The sequence below is a fragment of the Salvelinus sp. IW2-2015 genome, linkage group LG20, assembly GCF_002910315.2.
Source record: "Salvelinus sp. IW2-2015 linkage group LG20, ASM291031v2, whole genome shotgun sequence".
In the NCBI taxonomy this organism is placed as follows: domain Eukaryota; kingdom Metazoa; phylum Chordata; class Actinopteri; order Salmoniformes; family Salmonidae; genus Salvelinus; species Salvelinus sp. IW2-2015.
Window position 1 is genome coordinate 49,918,564 of NC_036860.1, and position 16,572 is coordinate 49,935,135.

The 16,572-nt window shown below is 42.1% G+C and overlaps 1 protein-coding gene across 7 annotated transcripts in view; it reads right to left on the minus strand.

The window, feature by feature from the left end:
* ophn1 (oligophrenin 1) overlaps positions 1-16,572 on the minus strand; it is a 58,561-nt gene that overhangs the window by 32,815 nt on the left and 9,174 nt on the right. For 6 of the 7 annotated variants that reach the window (XR_011481774.1, XR_011481773.1, XM_070449466.1 and 3 more), the window contains exons 2-3: positions 8,614-8,709; positions 41-102 (exon numbers count right to left, since the gene is read on the minus strand). The exons of the other annotated variant lie outside the window; for it this stretch is intronic. Coding sequence is in view for 4 of the 6 variants with exons in the window: in XM_070449466.1 (XP_070305567.1) it covers positions 41-102; positions 8,614-8,709 (158 nt within the window). In the remaining 2 variants the exon portion in view is untranslated. The remainder of the gene's footprint in view (positions 1-40; positions 103-8,613; positions 8,710-16,572) is intronic. 7 annotated transcript variants of the gene reach the window in all.

The window sequence follows — 16,572 nt, forward strand, 5'->3', positions numbered from 1 at the left end:
TCCACCTCTGGTTCTAAAAGAAGTGCTGCTGATAACCCACCAGCATCATCCGGTCATCCTCCACTTCCTGTAGGAGACCAGCAAACTCTTGGAAAGATTCCGCTGTGGACAAAAATAAATATGTTATCCATGTTTAGTGAGATAATTGGGCAAAAATGAAGCTCATGGCACTGTACAGGGGAGGATGTGAAATCAATACAGGATAGCATAAGATTGTGTGCCACAACATGAAAATATGTTTCACATCCTAATTCCATGAAGTAAATTACACTGAAACATTGAGAAATATCAATACATCTGTTGCTACACAGACTCAATGCTAGGGGGTAAAGTAACTAGGCGGACTACAGCCATATACAGATTAAACTCAAAAACCATATACAGTCGTGGCCAAAAGTTTTGAGAATGACACAAATATAAATGTTCAAAGTCTGCTGCCTCAGTGTCTTTAGATATTTTTGTCAGATGTTACTATGGAATACTGAAGTATAATTACAAGCATTTCATAAGTGTCAAAGGCTTTTATTGACAATTACATGAAGTTGATGCAAAGAGTCAATATTTGCAGTGTTGACCCTTCTTTTTCAAGACCTCTGCAATCCACACTAGCATGCTGTCAATTAACTTCTGGGCCACATCCTGACTGATGGCAGCCCATTCTTGCATAGTCAATGCTTGGAGTTTGTCAGAATTTGTGGGTTTTTGTTTGTCCAACCGCCTCTTGAGGATTGACCACAAGTTCTCAATGGGATTAAGGTCTGGGGAGTTTCCTGGCCATGGATGCAAAATATCGATGTTTTGTTCCCCGAGCCACTTTTTCCTTATGGCAAGGTGCTCCATCATGCTGGAAAAGGCATTGTTCGTCACCAAACTGTTCCTGGATGGTTGGGAGAAGTTGCTCTCAGAGGATGTGTCGGTACCATTCTTTATTCATGGCTGTGTTCTTAGGCAAAATTGTGAGTGAGCCCACTCCCTTGGCTGAGAAGCAACCCCACACATGAATGGTCTCAGGATGCTTTACTGTTGGCATGACACAGGACTGATGGTAGCGCTCACCTTGTCTTCCCCGGACAAGCTTTTTTCCGGATGCCCCATACAAATCGGAAAGGAGATTCAGAGAAAATTACTTTACCCCAGTCCTCAGCAGTCCAATCCCTGTACCTTTTGCAGAATATCAGTCTGTCCCTGATGTTTTTCCTGGAGAGAAGTGGCTTCTTTGCTGCCCTTATTGACACCAGGCCATCCTCCAAAAGTCTTCGCCTTACTGTGCATGCAGATGCACTCACACCTGCCTGCTGCCATTCCTGAGCAAGCTCTGTACTGGTGGTGCCCCGATCCCGCAGCTGAACCAACTTTAGGAGACGGTCCTGGCACTTGCTGGACTTTCTTGGGCACCCTGAAGCCTTCTTCACAACAGTTGAACCACTCTCATTGAAGTTCTTGATGATCCGATAAATGGTTGATTTAGGTGCAATATTACTGGCAGCAATATCCGTGCCTGTGATGCCCTTTTTGTGCAAAGCAATGATGACGGCACATGCTTCCTTGCAGGTAACCATGTTTACGTATCGGCCTCACGGCCTTCGGAGCTTTTGTGAATTTTCTGAAATTAGCACCCTTATGTAGACCTAGCCCCACCCACATCCGTTCCACACATTGAAAGGGGTTGAGGCAAAGGAAAAACAAATAAGTGCTACCAAATATAACAATATGCATTTCATAAATATTACAAACCTGTATAAATAAGACGTATTAAACACGTCTGTAAAACCACAATGAGGACATAGCAAGGTTTCATTAAATCATTGGGTACATCGTACAAAAAACAGAGTAATCTTAAACAAGCACATAATTCATGTTCAAATTCACAACATAACATACATAGGCATTTCATCATTAAGTCCTTTAGGAAATAATGTCTGGAGGGTGAAAATCCCAAAACATTCTCTTTTACTCAGAGTATTAGTAATATCACCTCCCCTGTCTGATATCTTAACTTTCTCTATGCCACTAAAATAAACAAAAAAAAAGGTAGAAATGGCATGCTTTAGGTCATTAAAATGTACTGCGACTGGATAATCCCTGTCGTTTCTCCTGATTTGAGAGAGCGGGAGGTTTTACCGACATAGCAGAGCCCACATGGACATTTAATAATGTAAATAACATGGGTGGTGGAACACGTAATAATGTCATTTATTTGGAACCGTTATCCTGTGTGTGGGTGGCAGAAATATTCACACTTCATCATATTGTTGCACTGTGCGCATCCTCTGCATTTATAGCTACCATTTGGTAGAGGGCGTAAAAGAGCCTGGCTGATTTTCTTATGTGGCTGGCAGTTGGCATGAACCAATTTATCGCGTAAATTGCGACCTCTCCTATACACAATAAGCGGTGGGTTTTTAAATTCAGCCGGCAAAGCTGGGTCCGATGATAAAATATGCCAGTGTTTGACCACACCTCCCACTTTTCACGAATTCAAAGTATATGTGGTTGTGAACATTACGGAGTGTTCTTTAGCCAGTCTTTTTTGTAACAGTTCATCTCGTGTTTTTTCCTAATGCCAAATTAAGAGCTTCATCCACACATTGTGGCAAATAGCCTCTTCTTAGAAACCTCATGCGCACCTCCGCTGCTTTTTCTAGATAATCCTCTGTGGAGTGGCATATACGGCACAGTCTGAAAAATTGGCTTCTTGGAAGTCCTCTTTTTAATGGCTCAGGATGGAAGCTGTCCCCCTGTAATAGAGTATTTCTGTCCGTTTATTTTCTATACAGAGTTGTAAACAGGGTTCCATTTGATTTCTCAATCCACATATCGAGGCAATGAACACATTGAGTGCCCCAGTCAATGGTGAATTTGAGATTGGGGTCAATGTCAATGAGTTGTTCCATAAAATCTGACAGCTCTTTTTCAGTTCATTCCCATATGCAAAAAATGTCGTCAATTTAAATCGATACCACTTCAGGACTTTATTCAAAAATGAATTTTCGTTTTCATTAACAAAACGTTCTTCAAAAAGACCCACATAAAGGTTAGCATAGCTCGGAGCGAATGTGGAGCCCATCGATGTTCCATTCGTTTGGAGGTAGTATTCATCATCAAACCTAAAATAGTTATACGTCAAAACATATTCAGCCAGCTCTAGAATCAAGTTTGTTGGTGGATATTCATTAGTATCTCTGTCTCCCAAATAGTGTCCTAGTGCTGCCAGCCCCCCCACATGGGGAATGCTGGTATATAGACTCTCGACATCTAATGTGACCAAAATACAGTCTTCTTTTAAACCCGTTATTGAGGAGATCTTGTTTATGAAGTCTATAGAGTCTTTTACATAAGACTCTATAGTCTATACTCTATACTCTACATACGCTTGCACATGAGTTTTAATAAAAGAGTCTACAAAGTTCGACAATGGCTCTAGCATTGAGCCTATTCCTGCAACCACTGGTCTGCCTGGATAATTGCCTTGTTGTGTTTTAGGTTTGTGTAATTTCGGTAAAATGTACAGGCATGGACGTGTGGCACATTTGCAGCAAAGATATTCATATTCAGGTTGAGATAAGGTGGTTTAATAGAGCTTGCTCCAGATTAGAGCATATATCCCTTTGGAACACCTGTGTGGGATCAACACTCCAGTTTTCTATAGAACCGTTCATTACTGAGTTGTCTCGATACGTAAGCTTATTAAATATCAGTGATACTATCAAGAGCAGTGTGCGGTTTCCTTTTTCCTTAATCTTGTTCAACTGTTGCCATGCACCTGCAAAAAAGATTGCTCAGATGTGCGAGTGCCTTTTGAATTTAGGTAACCATGTTTGACAGAGGAAGAACAATGATTCCAAGCTCCACCCTCCTTTTGAAGCTTCCAGTCACCACTTTTTTTACTCCACCAGTTTTTTACTCCATCAGTAGCTATCACTAATTCGACTAAATAAAGATATATATAGCCACTAACCAAGAAACAACTTCATAAGATGACAGTCTGATAACATATTTATGGTATAGCATATGTTTTTTTTAGAAAAATGTGCATTTTTCAGGTATAAATCACAGTTTACCATTGCAGCCACTATCACAAAACTCACCCAAAGCGACTAGAATAACTACAGAGAGCAACGTGTATTACCTAATTACTCATCTTAAAACATTTCTGAAAAATACACAGCGTACAGCAAATGAAAGCCCAACATCTTGTGAATCCAGACAATATTTCAGATTTTCTAAGTGTTTTACAGCGAAAACACAATATATCGTTATATTAGCATACCACATGAGCTAACATCACCCCAGCATTGATTCAAGGAAAAAGCGCGATAACGTTATCACCACCAAAATATATAAATTTTTTCACTAACCTTCTCAGAATTCTTCAGATGACAGTCCTGTAACATCATATTACACAATGCATATAGAGATTGTTCAAAAATGTGCATATTTAGCATCACAAATCGTGGTTATGCTATGTAATCAGTCAAAACATGGCATGCATTCTGGCCGGCGCCATCTTGGAAGGGCACCTAAGTTTACGATTATTTATCGATTAGATTGACTAAAAAAATACAGGTTGGACAGCTAATGAAAGATGCATTGGTTATTAATGCAACCGCTGATTTAGATTTTTAAAATTAACGTTACTAGACATACAGTGTGCGTTACAGCCAGACTAGTGCCGCAATAWTGGCCGAAAAATGRGTTTACATTTTTCCACATAAATACGGAATAAAATCATAAATAGRTCTTACTTTTGGACGAGCTTCCATCAGAATCTTGGGCAAGGTGTCCTTTTGTCCAAAAMAATCGTTGCTTTGTTGTAAAACGTCCACTTCAACTTCGGAACTAGCAGCTAACATTAGCTACGTGGCACACACATGTCCAAATCCTCAAACGCAATACTACGAAAATTCAGAAAATAGCAATATACTCGCATAAACTGATATAAATCGGTTTCAAATAACTTCGTTATGATGTTTCTAACACCTATAACGAATTAAATTACAGACGGACATATCTAAGGCCGATAACTGAGCGTTTCAAAATGCTATCCTGAGGTCTTGCGTTGCGTAATGGCGGAAGTCGAAAAGAGAGCGCACCTCGTTCCTTTCCCTTTTATAAGCTCTGAGAAATACGTAGAAACACCATTCCACTTCTCATTGGTTACTGACATCCAGGGGAAGGCGGGTGCAGTTCATTTCGATCCATAGGGCACACAGAGCTTTAAACTGATCTGAGAACAGAGACTATTTTTCTGACCATCGCATGTCCTGTCATGATTTTCGCTGTAGAAAGAGTTCTGGTTCACCCACAGACATAATTCAAACGGTTTTAGAAACTAGAGATTGTTTTCTATCCAATAGTAATAATAATATGCATATTGTACGAGCAAGAATTGAGTACGAGGCAGTTTAATTTGGAGACGCAAAATGTCGAAGTTGAAACAGCACCCCCTGTAGTGACAAGAAGTTTTAACGAGAGAATCACTGACATGTCAGCTGGTTCTTTTGTGGCAGGGCTGAAATGCAGTGGAAATGTTTTCTGTGGATCCAGTTAATTTGCATGGCAAAGAGGGACTTTGCAATTCATCTGATCACTCTTCATAACATTCTGGAGTATATGCAAATTGCCATCATACAAACTGAGGCAGCAGACTGAAAATGTATATTTGTGTCATTCAAAACCACGACTGTATTTTAAGTGAGAAGTAGGCAGGTCTGAAGTCGAAAAAGGACATATACATGAGCATCACAAGGCCTACTTCACCCACCAAGGTTTTCCAGCACACAGCTTTGACATACAGCAGCTATGTTGGTCTATTTAAGTGATAATGCCAGAGCAGCCAGTGTTTAGAGGATATATTGGCAGGGGTGTTGTTAGGCCCGAGACGATGTCAAGGGCCGACCCAGTCGATCTAAATGTTCCATTGCCATACTGACTGGCAACATTCTAGTAACATTTATTTTGATACATCCATAACAACATGTTGATAACCCGTTAGATCGCTGCGCCACTTGGGAGCCCTAAGGAACTTCATCTCAGTGCTAGAGGAGTCACTACAGACCCTGGTTCGATTCCAGGCTGTATCACAAACAGTCGTGATTGGGAGTACCATAGAGCGGTGCCCAATTGGCCCAGCATCATCCGGGTTAGGGTTTGACCGAGGTAGGCCGTCATTGTAAATAAGAATTTGTCCTTAACTGAATTGCCTAGTTAAATAAAGGTTCAATTAAAATTAAATTAAAAAATAAGCTGATGAGGGGCGACTTCGCCTGGCATAGAAAATGTGCTCACTCGTCAGGACGTTCAGAGGAGCTAGCCAACATCACAGCTACAGTAACACAATCACGTCAAACAGAAGGAAAGACCGCAAATTAGCTGCGTTTAGTGTTACCTTCTTTCAATTGATAGATGTATATAGATAGATATCTATCTATGTGTATGTGTGTGTATCTATCTATGTGTGTGTGTGTGCATACATACAAATTTCTTGTTAAAACTATAGTTTTGGCAAGTCGGTTAGGACATCTACTTTGTGCATGACACAAGTCATTTTTCCAACAACTGTTTACAGACAGATTATTTCACTTATAATTAACTGTATCACAATTCCAGTGGGTTAGAAGTTTACATACACTAAGTTGTCTGTGCCTTTAAACAGCTTGGAAAATTCCAGAAAATTATGTCATGGCTTTAGAAGCTTCTGATAGGCGAATTGACATCATTTGAGTCAATTGGAGGTGTACCTGTGGATGTATTTCAAGGCCTACCTTCAAACTCAGTGCCTCAGCTTGACATCATGGGAAAATCAAAAGAAATTATCCAAGACGTCAAAAAACAAAAGTCTGGTTCATCCTTGGGAGCAATTTCCAAACGCCTGAAGGTACCACGTTCATCTGTGCAAACAATAGTACGCAAGTATTAACACCATGGGACCACGTAGCCGTCATACTGCTCAGGAAGGAGATGCATTCTGTCTCCTGGAGATGAACGTACTTGTGCTAAAAGCTAACAGCAAAGGACCTTGTGAAGATGCTGGAGGAAACAGGTACAAAAGTATCTATATCCACAGTAAAACGAGTCCTATATCGACATAACCTGAAAGGCCACTCAGCAAGGAAGAAGCCAATGCTCCAAAAGCGTCATAAAAAAGCCAGACTACGGTTTGCAACTGCACATGGGGACAAAGATCGTACTTTTTGGAGAAATGTCCTCTGGTCTGATGAAACAAAAATAGAACTGTTTGGCCTAATGACCATCGTTATGTATGGAGGAAAAAGGGGTAGGCTTGAAAGCAGAAGAACACCATCCCAACTGTGAAGCACGGGGTGGCTGCATCATGTTGTGGGGGTGATTTGCTGCAGGAGGACTGGTGCACTTCAAAATAGATGGCATCATGAGGTGGAAAATTAATGTGGATTATTGAAGCAACATCTCAAGACATCAGTCAGGAAGTTAAAGCTTGGTCGCAAATGGGTCTTCCAAATGGACAATGACCCCAAGCATACTTCCAAAGTTGTGGAAAAATGTCTTAGGGACAACAAAGTCAAGGTATTGGAGTGGCCATCACAAAGCCCTGACCTCAATCCTATAGAACATTTGTGGGCAGAACTGAAAAAGCGTGTGCGAGCAAGGAGGGCTACAAACCTGACTCCGTTACACCAGTTCTGTCAGGAGGAATGAGCCAAAATTCACCCAAATTATTGTGGGAAGCTTGTGGAAGGCTACAATTTAAAGGCAATGCTACCAAATACTAACTGAGTGTATGTAAACTTCTGACACACTGGGAATGTAATGAAATGAATAAAAGCTAAAATAAATCATTCTTGCTACTATTACTCTGACATTTCACATTTTTTAAATAAAGTGATCCTAACTGACTTAAGAATGTTTTTGGCTAAGGTGTATGTAAACTTCCGACTTCAACTGTGTGATTATATATATATATATATAAATATATATATATATATAAATATATATATATATATCTATCTCCATAACAATGCCAGCTGAATCATGATTTTGACTGGCTGAAAAACGCTGCCTGCCTGGCAGTCTGTCCCGACACGTTCATTTCTACGAGACAGCAGGAGATCGAATTTGAATACTGAAAACAATGTTGCAAATGTCAGTGAGACAGACAGCAAGGTTCATACAAATCTCTGCTGTTGAAAACTAAAATGTTAGCCTTAAAGAAATGTGAGATAATGTCTACATGCTTTTTATAGTGGATATCAAGTTTATAAGTTTGACTGGGATGATGAGACAGTGGATTGTGTAGTCAGATGGAACAGAGTTAATAGACATTTTAATGTCAAAGATTTAGCCGGTGGCAATTTGTGGAATACATTTTTAACCAATCAGCATTCAGGATTAGACCCAACCCTTGTACAATGTCCTTCAAACAATGTGTATGCAGGTTGCTTCGGATTCACACCATCTCAAGCAACCTAATTCATACTCTTCAAGGAGGTGCTCCCACAATAATGTGATTTTTACTGCATACAAGGTAATGTATTGCATGCTTTCCACCCCACACCACGACATTATTCCCATATGGTCTTAGGCTGACCAATGAGGTAAGTGTTTGTGTGACATCACATCCCTATATGAACTTACCAATATTAATCTCGTCATCTGTCAGGGAATCACCAATGAAGTCGAACTGGAACACGTTGAGTGTCTGGGAGAATTTATGAACTGCCACAGAATAACCTTAATAAAAACACATACATTGCATATTATCAACACAATCTACATAATTTGGTAAGAAATATATAGTGGATGTATTAGGACTATAAATTAAACTGTGATTGTTATTTTGATGATTGCCAAATATTGGGCTTAAATGTGTTTGTTAATCCTACAGCTATTGGATGCAGTAATCATGAGCCTATGGATCAGAGTTACACTGTTAGCACTGAGGCGGTGTGCCCTAGTAGGAAGAGCACTTAGTGCAGGGTGAGCTGCACAATCAAGTCGACTTCTGATAAGCTTCACAGTAAAGTATTAAAAACAATCAAGCAACCCAGAAGTGCTAGAAATAGGCTGCATATGTTAATATGGGCTAAGAAACAAGGTTCATGAAGTCAATAACTTGCTTGTAACAGATGACATTCATATTCTGAAACTCACTTAGATAATACAGTGGTAGCAATACATGGTTACAACATTTACCAAAAAGATAGAAATGCCAACGGGGGCGGTGTTGCGGTCTATATAAAGAACCACATTCCTGTAAAGCCTAGATACTTTCTAATGTTAAATACTGTTGAAGTAATACGGCTACAGGCTCATCTACCTCACCTAAAGCCCATTCTTGTGGGAAGCTGTTATAGACCACCAAGTGCTAACAGTCAGTATCAAATCAAATTTTATTGGTCACATACACATGGTTAGCAGATGTTATTGCGAGTGTAGCGAAATGCTTGTGCTTCTAGTTCCGACAGTGGAGCAATACCTAACAATTCCACAACAACTACCTATTACACACAAATCTAAGTAAAGGAATGAAATAAGAATATATACATATAAATATATGGATGAGCAATGACAGAGCGGCACATGCAATATGCAAAAGATGGTATATATATACTGTATTTTATACCATCTTTTGCATATTGCCTGTGCCGCTCTGTCATTGCTCATCCATATATTTATATGTATATATTCTTATTTCATTCCTTTACTCAGATTTGTATATTGAATATATAGAATGTTTAGAATCTAGCAGACCAGAAAAACTTGGAGCGTGGCTGTACGTTGAAATGGTAGGAATTTAAATCTCTAGAGATCAGTACATTGCCGGGTTGCTACAGGCATGTAAAATGGTTCTAGCTCTACATTAGACCAGCGTGACAGACCGTGTGAGCTGAAAGGTACGAAATGGTTAGAAACGCTGAAACTCTCTTGAAGAATACACAGGAACATTCAGTGTGCAGCTGTTTAAGAACTTTAGTCTAGTAAACTTGACCGAGAACCACCGGGTGGTACTTTGAAAGAACCATTCTAACAAACACTTCCTCTGGAAGAGCTGGTCTAACAGACACTCCGAGACAGAGAAGCTACAGCTGCAAAGGACATGGTGACCTCTGGTGGACAACCAGAAACGTTGTCGAATTACTCCCCATAGATGGATCGAGTGTTTAACAGAGACAGCAAAGCCATACACACGTAAATATGTACATTGCAATTCTTTCGAATGAGCGGCCGTTCATGTGCAAAGTATTTGCATTAATAAGCTTACTTATTAAAGATCAGTGATACTATCAAGAGCAGTGTGCGGTTTCCTTTTTCATTCATCTTGTTCAACTGTTGCCATGCACCTGCAAAATCTTTGCTTAGATGTGCGAGTGCCTTTCAAAGTATTTGCATTACCATGAGCATAGTTATCAGCTGTATGTACGATAGTGAAATTCCTTTGTCTCCCCATTTCCCTCTTTTGAATCCAACATTCTGTGTAACAAGCAGTCATCTCCGTTTTGTCCACTAGGGACTTTTCATTGCATTGTGTAGTAATCAATGTGTAAGCTATCCTGTTTGTAATTCTGTGTGATTATTTAGTTAGCAAATAAATAATTAAGCCAATTTGTATATTGCTGATTCATAATTTATGCTAGGGTTCGTGCAGTTATCCAAGAGTTTTGCGACATTCAGAATGAGACTGATAAGGTAAATAAGAATTAATGAATTGACTGTGACTGATGTAAGATATAAATATATCTTTAGAGTTTAGTCAGGAGATAGTAACTCGTTAAATAACTTTTCCCGTGGTGCACCAGATTACTACTTCATTGTTATACGATTAATTTAATGTGGTATGTCACAATCAAACACATTAATGATTGTCACGACAGCAAGTTGAGGTGACTAAACTGCTTGGAGTTACCCTGGATTGGTCAAAACATATTGATAAAACAGTAGCTAAGATGGGGAGATGTCTGTCCATAATAAAGCGGTAGTGTGCATTCTTAACACTATCAACAAGGCAGGTCCTACAGGCCCTTGTTTTGTCACACCTGGCCTACTGTTCAGTAGTGTGGTCAGGTGCCACAAAGAGGGACTTTGGAAAATTGCAGTTGGCTCAGAACAGGGCAGCACGGCTGGCCTTTAAAAGTACAAGGAGAGCTAACATTAACTTCTTTAGGAAAACAGCTCTAATGTTGGAAACAAATATCCTTATGTTGTCATCGAGTAACAATGATTTATTTTCTAAGCTACAGAACACAATATACAGCAGGTTTTTAAAAAGGAACAAAGAGTGTCTACTTCGTGTTTCCATTTTTCTCCAGCTATGCATCTGGTTTGCTAACTAATTGGCTAGGTGTCAAGATCAAGCTTCTTAGTTAGAGCAGAGACATTCAATCCCCTCCTGGATCAAGAGCCCTGTTGCCTAAATGTTTTATTTTTTTATAGCGCTCCTTGTGTGGATTCGGATATACCGTATGGTACAGAAAAGGTATGACAATCTGGATACCTCCCAACCCTATGCTACTGACGTAATCAGCCGAAGTGGTTTCAACAGGCTCACCTAGTGTTGTAGTGACTACTGAACGACTCCCTGACTCACCTATTGCTACTCATTGGACCCTATGTTCACTCGGCTACACATGCGTCTCCCGAATGTCAATATGCCTTGTCTAATGCTGTTTTGGTTGGGTATTATTGTCTTATTTCACTGTAGAGCCCCCAGCCCTGCCCAATATGCCTTAGGTTGCCCTTTTGTCCCACCCCCCACACATGCGGTGACCTCACCTGGCTTAACTGGTGCCTTTAGAGACAAAACCTCTCTCATCGTCACTTAATGCCTAGGTTTACCTCCATTGTACTCGCATCCTTCCATACCCTTGTCTGTACATTATGCCTTGAATCTATTCTTCCACGCCCAGAAATATGCTCCTTTTACTCTCTGTTCCGAACGCACTAGACAACCAGTTAGCCTTTAGCCGTACCCTTATCCTACTCCCCCTCCTTTGTTCCACAGGTAATGTAGAGGTTAACCCAGGCCCTGCAGCCCCCAGCACCACTCCTATTCCCCAGGCACTCTCATTTGTTAACTTCTGTAACCGTAAAAGCCTTGTTTTCATGCATGTTAACATCAGAAGCCTCCTCCCTAAATATGTTTTATTCACTGCTTTAGCACACTCCGCCAACACTGATGTCCTAGCCGTGTCTGAATCCTGGCTTAGGAAGGCCACCAAAAATCCAGAAATTTCCATCCCCAACTACAACATTTTCCAACAAGATAGAACTGCCAAAAGGGGCGGAGTTGCAATCTACTGCAGAGATAGCCTGCAGAGTTTTGTCATACTATCCAGGTCTGTGTCCAAACAATTCGAGATTCTACTTTTAAAAATCCACCTTTCCAGAAACAAGTCTCTCACTGTATCCGCTTGTTATAGACCCCCCTCAGCCCCCAGCTGTGCCCTGGACACCATATGTTAATTGATCGCCCATCATCTATCTTCAGAGTTCGTACTGTTAGGTGACCTAAACTGGGATATACTTAACACCCCGGCCGTCCTACAATCTAAGCTAGATGCCCTCAATCTCACACAAATTATCAAGCAACCTAACAGGTACAACCCTAAATCCGTAACCATGGGCACCCTCWTAGATATCATCCTGACCAACTTGCCCTCTAAATACACCTCTGCCGTCTTCAACCAGTATCTCAGCGATTACTGCCTCATTGCCTGCGTCCGTAATGGATCCGTGGTCAAACGACCACCCCTCATCACTGTCAAACGCTCCCTAAAACACTTCAGCGAGCAGGCCTTTCTAATCGACCTGGCCCAGGTATCCTGGAAGGATACTAACCTCATCCAGTCAGTAGAGGATGCCTGGTTGCTCTTCAAAAGTGCTTTCCTCACCTTATATAAGCATGCCCCATTAAAAAAAATGGAGAACTAAGAACAGATAGCCCTTGGATCACCCCAGACTTGACTGCCCATGACCAGCACAAAAACATCCTGTGGCGTTCTGCATTAGCATCGAATAGCCCCCGCGATATGCAATTTTTCGGGGAAATCAGGAACCAATATACACTAGCTTTTTCAAACAGAAATTTGCATCCTGTAGCACTAATTCCAAACATTTTTGGGACACTAAAGTCCATGGAGAATAAGCGCTGCCCACTGCACTGAGGCTAGGAAACACTGTCACCACCGATAAATCTACGATAATCGATCATTTCAATAAGCATTTTCCTACGGCTGGCCATGCTTTCCACCTGGCTACCGCTACCCCGGCCAACAGCTCTGCATCCCCTGCAGCAACTTGCCCAAGCCCCCACCCACTTCTCTTTCACCCAAATCCAGACAGCTGATGTTCTGAAAGAGCTGCAAAATCTGGATCCCTACAATTCAGCTGGGCTAGACAATCTGGACCATCTCTTTCTAAAATTATCCGCCGAAATTGTTGCAACCCCTATTACTAGCCTGTTCAACCTCATTCGTATCGTCTGAGATCCCCAAAGATTGGAAAGCTGCCGCGGTCATCCCCCTCTTCAAAGGGGAGACACTCTAGACCCAAACTGTTACAGACCTATATCCATCCTGTCCTGCCTTTCTAAAGTCTTTGAAAGCCAAGTGAACAAAGATCGACCATTTCAAATCCCACCGTACCTTCTCCACTATGCAATCCGGTTTCCGAGCTGGTCATGGGTGCACCTCAGCCACGCTCAAGGTCCTAAACGATATCATAACTGCCATCGATAAAAGACAGTACTGTGCAGCCGTCTTCATGGACCTGTCCAAGCCTTTCAACTCTGTCAATCACCGCATTCTTATTGGCAGACTCAATAGCCTTGGTTTCTCAAATGACTGCCTCGCCTGGTTCACCAACTACTTCTCAGATAGAGTTCAGTGTATCAAATCAGAGGGCCTCTGGCAGTCTCTATGGAGGTGCCACAGGGCTAAATTCTCGGGACGATTATTTTCTATGTATATATCAATGAAGTCGCTCTTGCTGCTGGTGATTCTCTGATCCACCTCATGCTGCCAAAAATACCCTCGTAAAACTGACTATCCTACCGATCCTTGACTTTGGCGATGTCATTTACAAAATAGCCCCCAACACTCTACTCAGCAAATTGAATGTAGTCTATCACAATGCCATCCGTTTTGTCACCAAAGCCCCATATACCACTGCGACCTGTATGCTCTCGTTGGCTGGCCCTTGCTTCATATTCGTTGCCAAACCCACTGGATTTAGGTCATCGATAAGTCTTTGCTAGGTAAAGCCCCGCCGTATCTCAGCTCACTGGTCACCATAGCAACACCATCCCATAGCACACGCTCCAGCAGGTATATTTCACTGGTCATCCCCAAAGCCAACACCTCGTTTGGCCGCCTTTCCTTCCAGTTCTTAGCTGCCAATGACTAGAACGAATTTCAAATCTCTGAAGCTGGAGTCATATCTCCCTCTCCAACTTTAAGCATCAGCTGTCAAAGCAGCTTACCAATCCCTATACCTGTACACAGCCAATCTGTAAATAGCACACCCAACTACCTCCTCCCCATATTGTTATTTATCTTCTTGTGCTGTTGCACCACAGTATCTCTACTTGCACATCTCTGTTGGCGCCGGATGTTAGATGGCCAGGTACAACCCTAAATCCGTAACCATGGTCCCCCTTCTTAGATATCATCCTGACCAACTTGCCCTCTAAATACACCTCTGCCGTCTTCAACCAGTATCTCAGCGATCACTGCTTCATTGCCTGCGTCCATAATGGATCCGTGGTCAAACGACCACCCCTCATCACTGTCAATCGCTCCCTAAAACACTTCAGCGAGCAGGCCTTTCTTTCTAGGAAACTATGCAGTATTTTGTTTTTTTATGTGTTATTTCTTACATTGTTACCCCAGGAAATCTAGGTTTTATTACATACAGTCAGGAGGAACTATTGGATATAAGAGCAACGTCAACTCACCAACATTACGACCAGGAATACGACTTTCCCGAAGCAGATCTTTTGACCCTCCGCCCAGGACAATGGATCGGATCCCAGCCGGCGACCCAAAACAACGGCGCCGCAGAAGGGGCCGCAGAGTGGTCTTCTGGTCAGGCTCCGTAGACAGGCACATCGCGCACCGCTCCCGAGCATACTACTCACCAATGCCCAGTCTCTTGACAACAAGGTAGACGAAATCCGAGCAAGGGTTGCCTTCCAGAGAGACAGAGACTGTAACGTTCTTTGTTTCACGGAAACATGGCTCACTCGAGACACACTATCGGAGTTGGTACAGCCACCTGGTTTCTTCACGCATCGCGCCGGCAGAAACAAGCATCTCTCTGGTAAGAAGAAGGGCGGGGGTGTATGCCTTATGATCACACCACGTCTCGTTAATCATAACAACATACAGGAAGTATGTTCCTGTATGTTCAAGTACTTTTGTTCACCTGACCTAGAATTCCTCACAATCAAATGCAGATCGCATTATCTACCAAGATATTTCTCTTCGATCATAATCACAGTCATGTATATTCACTCCCAAGCAGACACATCGACAGCCCTGAACAAACTTCATTTGACTATGTAAACTGGAAACCACATATCCTGAGGCTGCATTTATTGTTGCTGGGGATTTTAACAAAGCTCATCTGAAAACAAGGCTCCCTAAATTGTATCAGCATATCGATTGCGCGACCCGGGCTGGCAAAACCCTGGATCATTGTTACTCTAACTTCCGCGAGGCATATAAGGCCCTCCCCCGGCCTCCTTTCGGAAAAGCTGACCACGACTCCATTTTGTTGCTCCCAGCCTATAGACCGAAACTAAAACAGGAAGCACCCGTGCTCAGGTCTGTTCAACACTGGTCCGACCAATCAGATTCCAAGCTCAAGATTGCTTCGATCACGTGGACTGGGATATGTTCTGCATAGCGTCGAACAACAACATTGATGAATACGCTGATTCGGGTTTATTAGCAAGTGCATCGGTGATGTTGTACCCACAGCATCTATTAAAATATTCCCCAACCAGAAACCGTGGATTGATGGCAGCATTCGCGCAAAACTGAAAGTGCGAACCACTGCTTTTAAATCAGGGCAAAGTGACCGGAAACATCCGCAAGGCAATCAAACAAGCTAAGCGTCAGTATAGAGACAAAGTAGAGTTGCAATTAAACAGCTCAGACACGAGAGGTATGTGGCAGGGTCTACAGTCAATCACAGACTATAAAAGAAAAACCAGCCCCGTCGCGGACCACAATGTCTTGCCCGCTACCAAAACCTGCGCGCTCTCCTTCACTGGAACCAATGTGAGTAAAACATTTAAACGCGTTAACCCTCGCAAGGCTGCAGGCCCAAATGGCATCCACAGCCACGTCCTCAGAGCATGCGCAGACCAGCTGGCTGGTGTGTTTACGGACATATTCAATCAATCCTTATCCCAGTCTGCTGTTCCCACATGCTTCAACATTGTTCCTGTTCCCAAGAAAGCTAAGGTAACTGAGCTAAATGACTACCGCCCCGTAGCACTCACCCCGTCATCATTAAGTGCGTCATCATTAAGTGCTTTGAGAGACAAGTCAAGGCCCATATCACCTCCACCCTACCTGACACCCTAGACCC